The sequence below is a fragment of the Odocoileus virginianus genome, chromosome 24 (assembly GCF_023699985.2).
Source record: "Odocoileus virginianus isolate 20LAN1187 ecotype Illinois chromosome 24, Ovbor_1.2, whole genome shotgun sequence".
Taxonomy (NCBI): domain Eukaryota; kingdom Metazoa; phylum Chordata; class Mammalia; order Artiodactyla; family Cervidae; genus Odocoileus; species Odocoileus virginianus.
Genome location: NC_069697.1, coordinates 52,457,485 through 52,476,213, shown reverse-complemented (window position 1 = coordinate 52,476,213; position 18,729 = coordinate 52,457,485). Strand labels below are relative to the sequence as shown.

The window sequence follows — 18,729 nt, the reverse complement described above, 5'->3', positions numbered from 1 at the left end:
ATGCAGGGGACACGGGTCCGATCCCTGGTCCAGAAAGATCCCACATGCCACAGAATAACCAGGCCCACACACCTCGACTCCTGAGCCTGCATGTGCAACTCCTGAAGCCCATAGGCCAGGAGCCTGATGCTCCAGAGAGAAGCATAGAGAAGCCGCCACAAGCAGGAAGCCCACATGCCGCAGCTGGGGAGCAGCCCCCATCAGGGCAGCTAGCGAACGCCCAGCACGGCCAACAACAAACGAGAATGCACGCCAGTGATGTGAGGATGTCTCTCATCTGTCTGATGTTTCCTCAGGATTAAATTCAGCTTTTGGGACTTCCTTGGCAGTCCAGTGGCTAAGATTCCAAGCTCCCAATGCAGGGGGCCCAGGTTTGATCCCTGATCAGGGAACTAGATCCCAAATGCAGCAACTAAGAATCTGAATGCTACAACTAAAGATTCTGCATACTGCAGCTAAGACTTGGCACAGCCAAGTAAATAGATAAATATTTAAAGTAAATAAGCAAATTCAGGTTTCATTTTAGGCAAAAATACCACGAAGTAGCATTGTGTTCTCAATGCGTCGTATCAGGAGCACATAATGTTGATCTGTACTGTTGCTGGTGGTACCAGCTTTGACCCTTTGGTTAACTGCTATTTGTCAAGGTTTCTCTACTCTAAGAGTTATGTAATCACTAAGAATGTTGTGGGGGAGATTCTTTAAGTGTGTGTGCACCTGAAGGATCTTTAAGAAACTGGCATGATCAGCTTTCTATTTCAGACTGGCAGATTCTGGCAGCTGTGCAAAAAACATATGGGATAGGGAATATTAGAGAAAGTAAGATCTTTGTAGGAGTTTATTGTAAAAATTAAGATTAAAAAAAGTATAAAGGTTCAAACCAAGGCATTTAAGAGAAGGAATCAGGAATCAAGCAGGCCAGTGGTTGTTGGGACTCCCACGCTTCCACTTCGGAGAACTAGGATCCTGCAAACTGCATGTTGTGGCCAAAAATAACAATAATAAAATGAATAAACAAAAAAATTTTTTTAATGCATAAACAAAAATTTTAAAAGAGGGAATTTATATTAGTTCAGGAAGTAATAAAAAGATTACTCTTTCGTTTCCGCCTTGGATAATTAGTGGTGAGTTCTTATTTACCAAAATAAGAAACTGAAAAAGATCAGGATGGGGTAAAAAGTAACGATCCTAGACTTGGACATGTAGAGTTTCAGATTCCAAGCAGAAATCCTGAAGGGAATAGCTGGTGGGTTTTGAAAGGCCACAGGGGAAAGTACACAGAATGAAAACACAATGAGGATGATTCTGAAGTCTATAGAACACTAGGGAGCACTGATTCTTTGCTTTATTTTTTATTTTTCCTTTTTTCACAAGTAGTATGTATGACTTTATGCTCATTTTAAAAGAATAAAGCCAAAAAAAAAAAAAACAATGAAAGAATAAAGCCACCCTTCCCACCTTCCTCTCCCCATCCACTGCTTGGTGATTCCTTCTTTCAGTCGCCTTGTCCTCCTTTGCTATAAACATAGGTATTTTTTTTGCCCACACTGTACGCATGCAGAATCTTAATTCGCCAACCAGGGATCAACCCGTGCCCCCTGCAGTGGAAGCTCAGAGTCTTAACCACTGGGCCGCAGGAGAAGTCCCAGAGAATCACGTATGAAGGAAGTCCTGCTCCTGTGTAGTTTATATTCTAGTGGCTAAGAATTTTCAAGCCACCAGTCTAAGCCTTGATTACAATGTGTTTTGCCATTCCCTTCAGGACTGAAGTTTGCCTGAGTGCCAATTTTTCCCCTGAAACAAATCATGTTGCAATCAACACCCCTGTAACATGATTTTTTTGGAGCATGAGAACAAATCTCTCTCCTAGGACAGATATCGAGAGCTGGAATTGCTGGGCTGAATGGTGGGCTTGTTATTTGTTTTCTAGACACTTCCCTACCATACTCTGGAAAGGCCCTTTCAATTTACAACACCAACAGTGTGTGAAAATACTTTAATAATGACACTTAAAAGGGGGGCAGGGAAAGAGCCTGAAAAAAAAAAAAAAAGAGAGAGAGACTGAAAAAGATTGGCCCCAGATAAGAGAAAATCCTAGAGAGGAGAGTCACAGAAGTTAAGGGAGGTGGGGGTGTGGCGAGGAGGAAGGAAAGAGGAATTCTTGTTTCATGAGTAGAGTTTCCGTTTTGCAAGATGAGAATGTTCCAGAGGCCTGTTTCACAACAATGTGAATATACTTAACATTATTGAACTGTATGCTCAAAAATGGTTAAGATGGGGATTTTTGTGTTACGTGTTTTTACCACACACACACAAGTTGAGGAAGTGGAATGTTTAGAGGGAAAAGAAGGGTCAAAAACTGTGAACACAAGTTAGACTAAAAAGAGCAGAAACTGCCAAGACATGGGACAGTGGACGCCCGCGGCAGAGGGGGCTTCAGGGCGCTGGGTGGCCCTGTGGCCGACGCAGCGCTGAGAGTGGGAACCAGGCTGCAGGGCCCCACGGTGAAGGGGTGAGACAGAGACGGGGCCTGAAGAAAACTGTCAAACGCTGGCTCTCCAAGGAAGAGAGGGAGGGGACCCGCTAGGGGAGCCCAGGAGGCTGAGCAGGGGGGGCAGGGGTCTGCTCCCTAAGCTGAGGGAGGTCCGGGGATGTGTACGTGCTAAGAGGAAAGCTCCAGTGAAGGGGGAAAAGTAAAGATGAGAATCTGGTCAGAGGGAAAGGCAGGATGGAGACCAGGAAACATGTGAAATAGGAAGACGGACACCTTGAAAGCAGGAAAGCAGACAGACTTCCCTGGTGGCCCAGCGGTTAGGAGTCCGCCTGATAACGCAGGGGACACAGGTCTGATCCGCGTGCGAAGCTCCCACATGCCTGAGGCAGCTAAGCCAGTGCCCTGAAACTCCGAAAGCCCAGCTGCCCCAGAGCCTGTGTCCTGAGATGAGAGAAGCCACTGCAGCCAGAGGTCCTGCGACGCGATCAACGGTTGTCTTCACTCTCGGCAAGCAGAGAAAGCCTGAGTCAGCAACGAAGACCAAGTGCAGCCAAAATAAATAAAGTCTTCTTTTAAAAAATTAAGCCTTAAAAAAAGCAGGAAAGAAGAATGGGACTGAAAGAGGTCCAGACAAGTTTTCAAAAATCACACTAACGAACTTTTAAAAATCAGATAATCACATTCATTTAAATGAACAGTAAAGTACAGCTACACTTAATTATGTGTAATTATGTGTAATTATGATACCAGCCCACCTGATGGAAGGGCGTATCTAGCGTATCTGCTTTATTTTTTTTAAACACCTATTTGTTTATCTTGGTTTCGGCTGCGCTGGGTCTTGGTTGCTGGGCACAGGCTTCTCGGGCCGCAGCGAGTTCGGGCCACTCCTGGCTGCAGGGCCCGGGCCTCTCGCCGTGGCAGCTTCTCTCGCTGCCGGGCACAGTCTGGAGGCACCAGGACTTCGGGGGCCGCACCTCATGGGCTCTGGAGCACCGGCTGCTACAGCCGCAGGCCATTCGGCATCTTCCCAGCTGCTGCTCAGCCGTGCAGTCGTGTCTGACTCTGCGACCCACACCAGGCTTCCCTGTCCTTCGCCATCTCCCGGAGCTTGCTCAAACTCATGTCCGTGGAATTGGTGATACCATGCAACCATCACGTCCTCTGTCGTCCCCTTCTCCTCCTGCCTTCAATCTTTCCAGCATCAGGGTCTTTTCCAATGAATCAGCTCCAGCATCAGGGTCTTTTCCAATGAGTCAGCTCTTTGCATAAGGTGGCCAAAGTATCAGAGCTTCAGGTTCAGCAGATCAAACACACGTCCCCTGCCTTGGCAGGCAGATTCTTAACCACTGGACCACCAGGGAAGCCTGAGCATATGTATTTTAAATGATGCTTATGAGGAATATACGATAACATGATATATTGGGTTGGCCAAAAAGTTTGTTCAGGTTTTTTGTAATATCTTATGGGAAAACTCAAACTTTTTGGCCAACCCAATAATAGATTTTAAAAAGTAGGACACAAACTTGAATATAGATCCGTTTAAATACAGTTTTCCCCACTGACCTGGTTAAGACTGTCTTATTTTTGCCTTTAGAGTTGGACTGGACCACAAGAGACCATCTGGTCTAACACACCGGGACGGGCATCGTCTCCATGGCATCCGTCAGTCAGTCACCCTGAGCCTAGACAGTCCTGGGACAGGTCACGACGGAGAGCAGCAGGAGAGGACGAGGCGCATGTGCAGCCGAGACTCCGCTCTCCCCCAGCGTCTGGAGCACCTGCGTCCTTCTACAACAGGCACTGGGGGCTTCACCTGTGGTGTGGGCCGACCTCTAAGGACACCAGGGAGCTCATCGCCTTCCCTACTTCAGGTAACACGGCCTGACCCTGGGGTGCGCTCTTCTGAATAGTGGCTAGGTGCGACCTGAGGCAGCCTCTACGTGACGGCAGAAATATCACCCAACACCCGTAGTTCACCCGTTCAGCCCCTGACTTTACAATGTTTGCAAATGAAGTCACAGTGTCAGCCGCTCAGTCGTGTCCAGCTCTGCAAGCCCGCGGACTACAGCCCACCAAGCTCCTCTGTCCCTGGACCTCCAGGCCAGAGTACTGGAGTGGATGGCCATTTCCTTCTCCAGGGGATCTGGCTTCCTGACCCAGAGATCGAACCCAGATCTCCTGCACTGCAGGCGGATTCTTTACCACCTGAGGCACCAGAGAAGCTTCTAACAATATCTACCTCAATTAAATAAACAAAGTGTAAGCTGGTTTCTCTATAATAGCTATTATATTAATCAGAGGAAAAAACTTACTACTACCCTAAAATGTACCAGGTATGAAGTCTTCCAAGATATACTGCTAAGAGAAAAAAACTAAGGTATATAATAGTACATGGAAATGTGCCAAAATAAGCACAAAATATAATACATCTGCATATTGTGAATGCATGTGAATATGCGTTCATATACACGGAACTCTCCAGAAATGGCCAGTGGTGGCTGCTGCTGAAGAAGGGTCACCAGGGAACATGAACGGGGAGGCTTTTCGTTTCCTCAGTTTCCCCTTTCTATCTTTGAAGAAGATTTTCTTTGTGTGAGTGTACTCAATAGTCACATAAAGAAATACTTTTATAGTATCAAGGTTAAATGAAAATACACATCCAAAACACTCAATGTCACATATATATGTGTCATTTATATCATGTAACATGCACAGCACACACACAGGACGCTCTGTGTGCTATAGCAAGGTCTGAGAAAAATGTTCTCTTGCAAGAAACAGTTAATCAAGGTGAATCACTACGAAAATGTCAGTCAATATCTTAAAACAATATACACCTTTTACCTACAAATCCTAGTTTCAGTAACTTAGCCTAAGGAAATAATTACACAAGTGAGCAAAACAATATACCAGGTTGTTTATCTAAGTATTGTTTATAGTAGTACAAAAAAATCAAAAGTGACACAAACACACAGTAGAATTCCTTACATCCTTAAAATGGGATAAAATGTAGCATTAATATGACTTAGATATTTTTATTAATATTTACTTATTTAGGCTATTCAAATTTATTATTTATATAAATAAAATAACATTTATTCATAGTATAAATTCTACACTGCCATTTTCATTAAAAAATTTTATGTGTGTACACACTTATGCCGGAGGGCATCTGAAAGTATATGAGAAGCTAAGAAAAAAGAGAAGCTGTCCCTAAGTATAGACATTCAGTACTTCTATTTTTCTCTCCATACTTTTTTTAAATTGAAGTATAGCTGATATTCAGTATAAATAACAGGTGTACAATAGAGTGATTCACAATTTCTGAAGACTCTACTCCATTCAGAGTTATTGTAAGAAATTGACTAAAAAACAATTAAAAAAAGATACTGACTGTATTCCCCATGTTATTAGTCCTTTTAACTTCACTCAGAGTTTTGCTTTATTAGTTTTTTTCCTCCTTTTTTTTTACAATGATGTTTTACTTATACAACCAAATAATAATTAAATCATTATTTATTGAATATTTCTACATCCTAAGGCACAATTCTAAGCATTTCTGGCATATTAACTCAACTGATTTTTACAATAACTAAGAGTTACTCTGTGAGATTGGCGTGACCATGATCTACCTTTCACAGATGGGAAAGAGATGCACGAAGGTTAAAAAGCTTCTCTAGGGACTTCTCTGGTGATCCAGTGGCTAAGATCCCCCTGCACCCAATGCAGTGGGCTGGGGTTCGATCCCTGGTCAGCAAACTAGATCTCCATGGTAAAACTAAAAGTTTGCACGCCGCAAATATTAATAAAAGATCCTGTGTGCCACAACTACGAGACAGCACAGCCAAATAATTACATAAACATTAAAAAAAAAAAAAAAAAAAGCTTTCCCAAAATCACACAGCTAACAGGTGATGGAGCCAGATCCCAAGTCAGGCAGACTGGCCCCATAGCTAAGCCTTTAACTGCTATGCTAAACTGCCTCAAACTGAAACATGCAAGCTGCCAAAACAGTACATATAGTGGTGGTCCCATTTATATAAAAACTTCTTTTTTAAACTGGAATATATTGTGTACACATTTTAAAAGCCTACTGAGATTATAATTTTGATCTACAGAACATATTTCTCCAAGACTTAATTTAAAAAAACTCAGTTACCTTAGAGCAAGGGGCAAAAATTAAAACAATACGCTTCTCTCTCTTGTTGCTATGGGGCAATGTAGAAAGCAGGCTGAGAGTCTATAGTATGCTTCACTTGTGTTTTAATTTCAAAAACGGTCCTGGGACTTCCCTGGTGGTCCAGTGGCTCCCAATGCAGGGGACTTGTGTTTGATTCCTGGTCGGGGAACTAGGCCTCACAGGCCACAGCTAAAGATCAACTAGAAGATTCTGCATGCCACAACTGAGACCCAGTGCAGCCAAATAAATATTTAAAATAAAATGCTATCTTAAGGAAGACTACAAATTCTGAAAACTGATCTTAGTGTGGTCTCACGGGATCCCACATCCCCAAAAGAAACAGCAGAGAAGTTGCCTCAGTCGGTACAGAGATGGTCAGAGGATGTAAGAAGCCGCCGGCCAGGCTTAGGAGTTACAAGGTTCCCACCATAAAGTAAGGTTTACCGAACTCTGCAAAGACACTGGGCTTGTTCTTTCTGAATTGAAACCTCCACTTTATCTGCTTGGAGATGCTCCTGTTTTGTCCACCCTCCTCTAACTATTCTTTCAGAAGTGTGACCTCAAGAATTAAGGGGAAATTTAGATTTCGTTCTGACTAGTGTATTTCCAATTTGTCGTCTATGGGAAACATGCTGAAGGAAGTGGTTATACTCAGCCTGGGAAGCCAGCTCCTTGCCCCGTCTCGCCTGGCCCCTGGGCAGACAGTCGAGCTGACAGGCCAGGCTCTGTGACTGTTCCTTCTCTCTCGGGCTCTCAACATTACTGTGGGACTATCACGGGCGGGGGTTCTCATTTCAAGGGGGGTGCCTCACAAGAACTCAACTGCTTACTGCCCTAGCTACAGAAGCCTTAATAAGCCTGAAACCACGGAGACCACAAGAATCAGAGCCGGTGACCACAGCCACTGCAAGCACGGTTTCCTAGATCTCCTCCTTGAGCTGCAGAAGAGGAAGAGGCCCTGGAAGGCTTCACGTGCGTTGCGGAGTTGACCGGAATTAGCACTGAAGTGTCCCTTACAGGAGTCCTGCCGACTTACCCAATTTGAACATCCTGAACCCCAACTGAAAACTGCATTCCCAGCAGGCCAGAACCAAAGCAGGTAATTATGAGGATGTACTTCCTTACTGTTACACTGGGATGTCTCTACACTTCTGGTCAGCATTAATTATAAAAATGTGAGGACTTGGCTGGTGGTCCCATGGTCGAGAATCCTCCTTGTAATGCAGGGGACACAGGTTTGATGATCCCCAGTCCAGGAAAATTCCACAGGCCTCAGAGCAACTAAGCTTGTGTGCCACGACCACGGAGCTCATGGGCCAGAGCCTGTGTCTGCAGCGAGAGACGCCAGTGCAATGGGAAGCCCGCGCACCACAAGTGGATGGCAGCCCCACTTCCCACAACTGGAGAAAGCCCACGGACAGTAACACAGCGCAGCTGAAAATAGTAAGTCAACTAATTCATTAATTTCAAACAAATAAATAAACACTTGAGAACGTTACTAGACCACTCCCTACACCCTTGTAACTTACTGTTGCCATTGTTTTCACTGGTCTACTCCCAGAGAGAGCTAGGAATTCAAAACAGATTGCTTCTAAAGGAGCCTGAACATTTACCCTCCCTTATTCAGGGTTTCTTGAACCCATGTACCGATGTGCAAGCCATGCACATTCACACGCACACACGTTAGTGCAACCGCTCCCATTTTAGGGTAACTGGGTATGCTGTCACCAATGCTTGGCAAAAACATACTGGTAAAATCCAAGCATAAGTGCTGTCATCTCCTACTCCTCCTCTCTCCTCCATGCCCTGAATACAACACAGGTGCAGAGGGCTGAGAATTCTCCAGCACCAATTACTACAAATCACCAGACATTAAGGCAAAGAGCCCCATAACCTGCTCCACCGTAATGAAACCGGTGACTCCTAGGAATTTCAACCTAGTGAAGAAAGTAGCTGGTGAAGGGTGCCTCACGGGTGTCCCTAAAACATTTCATCTTATCTTCCTGTCTCCCAATAAAGAAATAGATGTGGAAAAAGAACACCGAGTTGAGAATCTAGAAACCCGAGTGGCACTCGAGCTCTATCACCGAGCAGTGTGTGACCCTGGGCAACTGACGTCACGTCTCTGGGCCTCAGCTCCCTTTACTCCACATGAAATGAAGCATCCGAGACAATACAAGTCTACATAAGTACAGAAATAGGCTAAATTAGGGGTAATTACATTATAAAAGGTGCCCTGGCTTTATGAGTCAACTTTGACCTTGCTCTCTTTAGGCAACTCTCCTGACTTTCTACATGAAAGAAAGTGGTCTTTTGCATCTAAGCAATAGAACCCTTAGAGTTATGTGACTCCCTCTCTTAGAGAACTGAGCTCTTAGAACTTGGTTTCCTCATTGCCTCTAAGGTTCCATTTAATTCCAGAATTCTGTGATCCAGACTAGGTTTAGCACAGGAGATTTTTGAAGTCAGGCTTCTTCAGCACACTTTAATCGGTTAAATTTGAAAGAGAATCCAGAGGGGGACTTCCTTGGTGGTCCAGTGGCTAAGACTCCAAGCTCCCAATGCAGGGGCCCTGAGTTCAATACCTGGTCTGGGAACTCGATCCCACACAAGGCGACTAAGATTCAGCACACGCAAATAAATAAATATTTTTTTAAAATAAATAAATAAATAAGCATCCAGAGGTCACAGAATCTTCAAAAACTCCCAACTAACAACTCTAACACCTAGGGTGAGGCTGACCAGGCCTCAAAGACCAGCAAGGACCACCCCCAACCTCATCTTCATGTAAAAGACACAGCAAGCACAATCCTCGTCCTCAAACACATGTGCAGGCTTGAGTTCAGTGAGTGAGTACGCAGGATATAAAACACACAAAAAGAGTAAAACTTAACAATTTATCAACAAGTAAAAGTTAACAGTTCATGTAAGACATAAATATACCATGAAGAACAGACTGATGTGGGTTAATCACAGAAAAGTTTATGCATAAAAGAGTTTTGAGAATCAGGTTTTCAAGAGCAGAAGGAATCCACAGTAGCAGAGCAGAAGGTTGAGGCCCAGAAGGGGGTTCTGAACCAACGCTTTTTACCTTCCAAGTGTTGGGGGGCAGGTTCCCTGTTCACAAGGCTCCGACCCCCTGATGCCTCCGCTCACTGTCGCTCAGGAGACGCTCCCAGCAACCCATCTTGTTGGCTATTCTCCGACTGAGTCTTCCTTCCTAGTAACAAGCTCCATCGCCAAGGGGATGGGTGTGATGTCACTGTCAGGAGCACTCTATTAATAGGAACAAGGAAGAAGAAGGTGAGTCAGGAGCAGTACCTGCACTTGGCAATGAAACGAGACAGACTCGGGTCCGATGGTCTGTTGAGGAGGACAAGACAACTCCCCTGAGAGCCACAGGTTTCAGGGCTCGCAGGCTCCTCCGTAAGGAGTGAGGTCATCTGCTGAGGAGCCACACGCCCGGGCCACGTGATTCAAACACAGCTGAGGTGGGGAGAGAAAGCGACAAGAAGCAAGGCAGGGGAGAGGAGCTGTCTGAGACAGAGAAGATGCTTTAATTCAGCGCCTACAACTGCAAGGAACGCCAGCGAGCCCAGATCCGTGGCCACGCGACACCGAGGGCCATGACAGCTCACGCGCGCAGTATGATGCTTTAATGTTTCCAAAGCGCTTTCCCATAAATTATTTCATAGAAAAAGAATTCTGTCCTACTCTCCACTCGGAAAATACTGTTTCACAAGGAGAAGATACTCAAGAATATTGGTATAGGTGTAATTCTACTTTCAAGTCCGGAAATATTCCTGAAGGGATCAGGCTTTTTTTAAAAAAAGAAATGAAGAGGCAGTCAATCAGGAAATTACTCCAGGACAGACAACTGGGAAGACCAGACTCTCATTACTGAAAGGATGAAGCCAAGTAGAGGCAGACAGAGCTTCAGATGCAGAACAGAAACTACTCAAATCCCTTTCCTCACCTTCACATCGATCAATATTAAGGGCTGTGTTAGGAAGGATGACAATTTTTATCCAAAACAGAGACCACCTCATCCTGAGTCTGGTACATGGGCTCATTAGTGTACTATGCTCAGCAGCCATAACATGTTAGTGCAGTATTTAAAAACTAATTGGAGGGTAAAGGTGCCAGGCCGGGTCCACTTCCTCTTCCCTGTAGTTGGGGGCAGTGAGGGGGGGAGTTGATAGGTCTCTCCCATCCATCATACAGAGGCATGTACAATGCTTCTTCCACTTTGACAAGACTATTTCCCAACAGCCTGGCGTCCGCCCCTGCACCTCAAGAAAAGCTTCCAGGAATCAGTGCTATGTTCAGTCTCCTAGAGACAAGTTCCAGACTAACAGCTGTCCATCCTGGGAAAAGCTGTCCCCCCTCACAGCTCTCTTGACCAGAACAAAACAGGATTTTTCAACACAGAGGGGCACGTGGAGTCAGGAGACCTGGACTCTGGTCCCTGCTATGCCAGCTGCACGACTTCTAACAAGCCGTGTATCCCTTCTGCAGTTTTCAATTTCTTCACCTGTCAAGCAGGGACAATGATAACTTGACTTACCTATCTTATATATTGTCCAGGAAAATCAAATGACATAAGAAATATGAAAGCATAAGGAATACTGCTATTCATACCACTATTCGTACAAACACCATGAGGTATTTGTAGTAATAGAATGCAAAATAAATTGAGAGTACCGAGGGTCCATGAGGAAATACTTGAAAGAAGCTTGTTTCTTCTTTTCCATCCAGGTGCAGCCACAAAATGGGCTGGACACCCAGGGCAGTAACATTATTGCATCACTCAGATTCCCTGCCATCCCTATCTGCGGAAAACTAGCAGCCTGCAACAATATCAGCTTCTTGCTCTATTGTCAGACTAAAACCACCTGTACAGGAAAGGATTAGACTTTATCACAGCCCGGTCCCCAAGAACAGTGGTTCAGTGGTCTCATTAACAGCTGCATCTGCTACTAGGTGGAACGAAGTCAGTTTCTGAATGAAGGTGCCTGTCAGTCCCTCAAGCGAAACACTCTCACCCCTCTCAGCTTTCCGCTCCTTCTCCAGCTCCCTCCTTCCCAGTCCTCAATTTCCTCTGCGTGCCGGCTGGAGAAGGCTTTCCGGTGTGCGCAGCCTGCGAAGACGGCCTGGCTGCAAACCCAGGGCAGCGATGTAAGGAATGTGAGATCCCTACAGAGAGGGGTGGGAGGGAGAGAGGGGAAGGAACGGAGGAGGAGGACAAGGCTGCCGAAGACAAGGCACGGGAGAGGAGCCAAGCTGTGGCGCTTCGAGGGCGGGGGTTCAGGTCCGCGGCCCCTGCCCAGGCTGGCCCTCAGAATGTTGCCTTCCTCCGCTCCCGGCCTGTCAATCATTGCCTATTTAAACACCACGCTGTTCCCTCAAGTCCCCTCCTCCCCGTCCTCCAGCCAGCCCAGGCCCCCTCCTGCACTTTTTAAGGCTCCCCCATTCCAATGGATCACCCCAGCAACCCACCCACCAGCGCCCCTTTATCACCTCTGGACTCCTCCCTATTGCTGCTCCCTTCCTCCATTTTTCATCTTTACTCTCATCCCTTCTGCTGACCTCCAACGTCGCGAACCCCCGCCTCAATCCCCCTGGGACATCGCCCCCTCCTTCCCACACCCTCCTTTAAGTGGGAGCGCGCGCAGGCGCCGTACGCACCGCCTTGGAAGCGGTCTCGACTCTCTGTACCCGCTGCGGCCGAGAGACAGCCCGGGTGCCGGGTCCCAGCCTTTTCTGGGAGGGGAAGGGGAAGGGGAAGAAGACGCGAGAGGGTTCCGACCACTCTCCGCCGTGTGGGACGGAACCTTTGCCCCGCCCACCGCTGCTGCGCAACCCGGCGGAAGCCCGTCACCAAGCTCCGCCTCCTTGTTTAACTCAGTCCTGGACTGGAAACCACGAGCAGCCAACGAGGAGAGTGGGGGCTAGCCAGGCCTCCGCTCTAGACCGGAAGTCTTTATGGTCCCCGGGAGAACTAGATAGCCATCTGGGAGGGAGGACTCTATGCTCTTCCCGGCGTGAACCTCTGGGGCCGAGCCGGAGGCCGACTCTCCGGGAGCGCGAGGCTTCGCTGTGGAGGGCTGCACGTGTTCGCGCTCTAAGGCTGATGCGGCTTGGTGCGAGATCGTCGCCAGTAGGCTGGCCTGCAGGGACCTGCCGTCTCCCCGGCCCCTCTCCCGTTTCCAGAGCCGTGGTCAGCATCCCGGAGCCTCCTGATCTTATGACTCATAGTCATGGGAGTGGATGTGTGGTCAACAAGGCGGCCCCTGGGTGGGGAATGGGGGAGTGTCTGCCGGAGAGCTTTGATCTAAGGTTACCCGCTTCCCTCCCAGTCTCACTCCCGCCGTATTTACGTCGGCCTTCGGAGCACTTGTATAGTTGCCTGAAACACCTCAGGGGACAAAAGGGAGATAAAAATGTCCCTCTTTCCGGGCTGTGGTTTGCTTTCCTTAAGGTACAGCACCGTGGCTGGGGTTGTGGGCGGGAGAGGACCTGAGCTCCGAGGAAAGTCAAGGTGGAGCCTAAAGCCCTCTAGAAGAAGGTAAGGGATTGATTAAGCAAACCAAGGCATTACAATTGCATGGCCTCATAGTCTAATCTGATAGTAAGCAGTATTTTTTTTACCGATGTTCGCTAGGCAAATGGTAACGCACATGTATGTACATTGTTTATATATATAATTGGTTTATACACAATACTACAGAGTTAGCTACATTTTGTTGACTGTGTATCAAGTCCCAAAGGGAACTAAAGGTTCAGGTCTCCTCTTTTTAGTCCTCTGAGGATCCTGAGGTTTAGGGAGTGAGTACTTCAAGAACAGTTGCCTTTCCTACTGTGAGAGGAACTAATGCAAATATTGCTCTCTAAGCCCCAGGTTCCATCATTTCCAAGGGGGAAGGAGTGAGGCCGCCAATTGTCTGTCTCTGGTGTGAATGCTACTTTTTTCCAGAGATCTTGACCAACCTGGTTACTGCATTAAACTTGAGGGCCCCAAATCAGAAATAAAGATGAGGGTTAGAGCAGTTGGAGAAGAGGAGGAAACTGCCTGTTGTGTGCTAGACACTGCTTTCTACATGTGCTAGACACTGCTTTCTACATGTGCTAGGCACTGCTTTCTACATGTGCTAGACACTGCTTTCTACATGTGCTAGGCACTGCTTTCTACATGTGCTAGGCACTGCTTTTTCTCGTCTGCAAAATGGAATCACATATTTAAGAACTGTCGAGTAACAAAGTGAAGTGATGAGCTTGTTTTTATGCTTTTGTCCTCTGGATTCCAAAAAAACCTTTGGTCCTGTTTCCACTGTGTCACGACTAGGAGAAAATCTTGGAGCCTTCTCTTAGTTCTTGCGCCTCGTCAAGTGGAAGGAAATTGGGACCTGAGGCGCCCCCTGGCGGTCTTTGTTGTTCTTTGCTCAGTCAACCCTCTCTGAGGCTCCTTTAATACCTAAAATCCCACCCCTTTCGCGGCGCGTGAATCTCGAATCCCGATTGGTCGGGTGGCGAGCCGGGGCAGTGCTGATTGGCTGGAGGCGGCCGGCCGGGGGAAACTTCCGGGAATGTTCTGACTCCTGCGTTCCATTGGTCCGCATCCGGCGGCCTGGGGACCTTTGGCTCCCCCTGCGGGCGACTCGGCGGCGTGCACAGTCCGGCGGGCTGGCTGGGTGGGTGGTGGGCGAGAGGATGGACTGAGTCCCGGATTGTCCAGATGAGGGTTCGGGAAGGTGTGGCTAGTGAGATTCCATTCCTTGGCTCTGCATCAGGTTCTCTGCCCCGGTTTCCATCGGCTTCCCCACTTCGGGACTTGAGACTGAAAGCCTCGGGGGAGGGGGGACTTCCAGCCCCGAAGCAGCCAGTCCAGAGGCCCCTTAAATTCTGATCTTGAAGTTGGAGGGCCACGGGGAAGTTCGTTTCTACCCTTTTAGAAGAGTTATATGGTTTAGGGCTGCCTGACCAGCCTAGCGTGGTAGGTAGGCCTTGCGAAGTGGACACGGGAAGGTCCATGCATTGAACCTTCATCCCCTTCCCCCCTTCTAGTGGGGTGCTGAGGCTCGGGCAGCATGACGACGGAGACCTTCGTGAAGGATATCAAGCCCGGGCTCAAGAATCTGAACCTCATCTTCATTGTGCTGGAGACAGGTGGCTCTGCTGGGGCGGCGGGCCCCCTGCGTAGGGTCTCGGGGTTGGGGAGAACCATTCTTAACTTGCACCCAGAATGGCAGGGCGCATCCCAAGACACTGCTCACGTCCAGTCTCTCTCCTAGCCCCCGCCCGGAGAGTTGTGGTCGAGGGTAGGGTAGATGGAGGGAGCTCTTGCCAGATCCGTGCCTCCAGCGCCTCCGGGCCTTCCCCGCCCCACCCCCACCCCCAGGGCCCTCTCCATGGTGCTGGCTCCTCCCTGCCCCAGGGATTTGGCTTCGCCCTGTTCGTACACCTCACTCCACCAGGATCTAGACTTCATCCCTCTGATCATCACCACCCCTATTTATCTGACCACCGCCACCGCATTGGTCTGTTTCCTCCAGGCCGAGTGACCAAGACAAAGGACGGACACGAGGTTCGGACCTGCAAAGTAGCCGACAAAACCGGCAGCATCAACATATCCGTCTGGGACGACGTGGGCAACCTGATCCAGCCTGGGGACATTATCCGGCTCACCAAAGGGTAAGCCATCAGGCGACTTCTGGTTATTCGAGGGCCTTCTCTGTGACTCTGAACCCTGCTTTCTGTGCCCCCACAGGTACGCGTCAGTGTTCAAAGGTTGTCTGACGTTGTACACTGGCCGTGGGGGTGATCTTCAGAAGATTGGAGAGTAAGTGCTATCTTGGGCCAGTAGAAGCACAGGCAGAGGAAAGAAGCTTGTGTTTTGCAGGAGGCAGCATGAGGGTGTGCGTTCCATGTTCTGAACCTGGGCCTTCCTGAGGTTTCCAGGGGATGGGCCTGAGGCTTTGCCACTTTCTCCCCTTGCAGATTCTGTATGGTTTATTCTGAGGTTCCTAACTTCAGTGAGCCCAACCCAGAATACAGCGCCCAGCAGGCACCCAACAAGACGGTGGGTCCCATGACTGTGATGTGGGGAAGGAGGGCAGGTCAGGCCAAGCAGCCTGGCAGAGAGTAAGGTCTGAATATGTCGTGTGTGCCTTCAGGTGCAGAACGACAGTGGCCCTGCGGCTCCCCAGCCTACCACTGGGCCCCCTGCTGCTTCTCCAGGTGAGTGTGTTCTCTTCCATTCACTAGTCCTCGTAGTTTCCCTACTCTCCCCAGCCTAGAGAGATGCATCGCCTTCATCCCTTTTCTAAATCTCTTTTCTCTGATTATAGCCTTTTCCACCCTGGTTCTTTTTTTTTTTAATAAACGTTTGTATATTTATTTACTTGGTTGTATCAGGTCTTACTTGCATCACACAGGATCTTCCTTGTGGTGAGTGGGCTCAGTTGCCCCCACGGCACGTGAGATGTTAGTACCCTGACCAGGGATCAAACCTGCGTCCCCTGCGTTGGCAGGCGACTCCTTAGCCACTGGGCCACCAGGGAAGTCCCTCTCCCAGTCCTTTTGCAACTCCCTCAGGTGGAAACATTTGGGGATATGTTTCTGTCACTGATAGAGCTCCCTTTTGCCACTAACACTCAGAGCCAAAAATGAGAGCAGTTTCTCTGCAGACTGCCCTCTTTCTTTCTAGCTCCTTCCTCTCTTCTTTGACTTCTTTTTTGGAAGAAACTTGGCATTTTCCACCCTTGCCTGTTTTGATTCAGTATCAGTTCTGATACACTATTACTTACCTGACTCAACATGTCCACACTGCACCACTCTAAGCACGAGATCGTTTCTGTTTAGGGTTGCCACTCCTGAAATTTCAGGTCCTGCTCCTAGGCCTTGACCCCCGGGATTATGGTTCTTCCAACTAAGAAGCCCTTGCTTTTGGTCTGTTGAGAATTTGCCTTCCTGTAGATCATCAACTTTTAATTAGAATCATTCACCAACATCACCCCCTTCTTCCCTTGGCTTTTCCTTAGAAACCTGTTTTTTTACTGTTCTTTTCTCCTGGGTCATCTCCCAGCTGACCCCACTACTCCTGGATGTTTGGCACTCTTGCCTCTGATCCATGCCTTATGTTTCTCCCATGACACTAGACTTCGGGCTGCCGCTATCGTTCCTCAGTCTGTGTCTGCATCCTCAGTTACCGTGGTTTCATAACCTGCATTAGAACCACTCAAGGTCATGGTGTTTTTTGGAAACACCATGAAATAACAACATTTAATTCCACCATAAAAAGTAGCATCCATATTTTCAACTGAAAATATGACAGTTACATATTCTCCGGTCTCTATAACTCTATCATTTACAAAAATATTTTAAATAAGATACATTTAAGCCTGTTTGTCCCCTCATATTCATTTGCTACATGTTTATTTGCTTTGTCCTCTGCTAATAGGTACAGAAGGTTTTAAAGAAAAAAATGTATGGCATAAAAAAATGACTTTCTACATACTCTCCTAATTATTTCTCTGAATTAAGGAAAGGGCTTTATTCTTCAGTTTTGTCTGCAGATATCTTTGCCTGATGGACCAGCAGGGGTACAGTTAGGGTTCATGGTGCCTTGTGTATTTGAGAGGCAGACATCTATCTTCATTTAACAAGCATTTATAGATGAGGAATACAAGGGAAAAAAACACAGCACTTGTCTTTAGGAGCTCGAAGTCCATGCAGGAAATAGTCCCACAGATGATGGTTATGTTAATAATACACTGTGGTAAGTGTGGTGATAGTGGTTTTCACAGCTAAGGTAGTTCAAAGATTAAACACTGAAAACATACACAAAAGTGTTGTCTATTATTTTGGGGGCGTGAGTACGTATAATAGTTTTTTTATTTGCTTATTCTTGTTTATATTTTCTCAAGTGAATGTGGTTCACTGTGACACACACCACACTTTTTTCTTCCTTTCTAGATCCTTCTTACATTTTAACACAAATTTAAGGCCCTTCCCTTCCCAGTGAGTCTTTAGTTTTATAGTCAGTTTTGGTCAAGAGCTATTTTGTTGGTGATCCTTGAGCCTAGCACTAAACAGCTAGGTGTGACTCCTAATGATAGAGATGAACAAAAAAGAAAAAATAGGAATTCCATGGCAGTCCAGCGGTTAGAACTTCTTGCTCTGACTGCTGAGGGCCCAGGTTCAATCCCTGGCCAGGGAACTAAGTAAGATACCACAAACTATTAGGTGCAGACAATTTTTTTGTTTTAAGAAAATATACAATGGTTCATGTAGCAACTGTCAAAATGATTGCGTCGTCTCTGGGGCCCCTTCCTGCAGCTCATGTTTTTGCTCGTGGTCACACAGCCTTCAGTACGCCGCTGCACTTGGCGGAGACTGTCCTGCCTGCTGGACTGCAGGGAGGCCTTGGGGACGGGCGCCTGCCTGCCTCAGTTCTCTGATTCCTGTGTTTCCCCTCTTTCTCCCGCACCTAGCCTCCGAGAGCCAGAACGGGAATGGACTGAGCACCCCGACAGGTCCTGGCGGTGGCCCACACCCGCCTCACACTCCCTCCCACCCCCCCAGCACCCGAATTACCCGAAGCCAGCCCAACCACGCACCTGCTGGCGCCCCCGGCCCCTCCAGCAACGCCGTCAGCAACGGCAAAGAGACCCGGAGGAGCAGCAAGAGATAGCGGTCCTTGCCCGCTTCTCGCCACCAGCCATGAGCCGGGCGTCTGCTCGAGAGCACAGCTTTCTCCCGGGCTGCCGCCTCTGGGGAGCCGGGGGTAGGAGTGTTTTAGCCACTAAACTTCACTGAGGGTGGGTGGGCAGTGGCCTTTACCCACCCTCAGCCCAGTCTCCCCTCCTTGTCCAGCTGAAGCTGCCTGTCTCCTGGGGTTCGGGGCCATCTGCCTCCCCTCCTTCCTGCTTAGAAACGACGGTTAGTCTGTTTCTTGAGCGTGTGATGTGGAAGTCTAATTGAATCTCTCCTTCCTAATAAATGTTACTTTACCACTCTGTACTGGACTCGTTTGCTTTACATGGGAACATGAAGA

The 18,729-nt window shown here is 47.7% G+C and overlaps 1 protein-coding gene across 6 annotated transcripts; it reads left to right on the top strand.

Moving 5' to 3' along the window:
- The first annotated feature begins 11,763 nt into the window (after positions 1–11,763).
- Positions 11,764–18,695, top strand: NABP2 (nucleic acid binding protein 2). Of its 6 annotated transcripts, XM_020884085.2 has the most exons (8): positions 12,678–12,894; positions 13,156–13,242; positions 14,739–14,840; positions 15,227–15,365; positions 15,442–15,513; positions 15,672–15,753; positions 15,848–15,911; positions 18,167–18,695. In XM_020884085.2, the coding sequence occupies exons 3-8, from the start codon at positions 14,762–14,764 to the stop codon at positions 18,364–18,366; spliced, it is 636 nt and encodes a 211-aa protein (XP_020739744.1). In that variant the 5' UTR covers positions 12,678–12,894; positions 13,156–13,242; positions 14,739–14,761; the 3' UTR covers positions 18,367–18,695. The 6 variants fall into 6 exon arrangements, with proteins under 6 accessions (XP_020739747.1, XP_020739749.1, XP_020739744.1 ...); XM_020884088.2 differs by lacking the exons at positions 12,678–12,894; positions 13,156–13,242 and adding an exon at positions 11,764–11,852; XM_020884090.2 differs by lacking the exon at positions 13,156–13,242 and having other exon boundaries at positions 12,677–12,894.
- Positions 18,696–18,729: the final 34 nt, after the last annotated feature.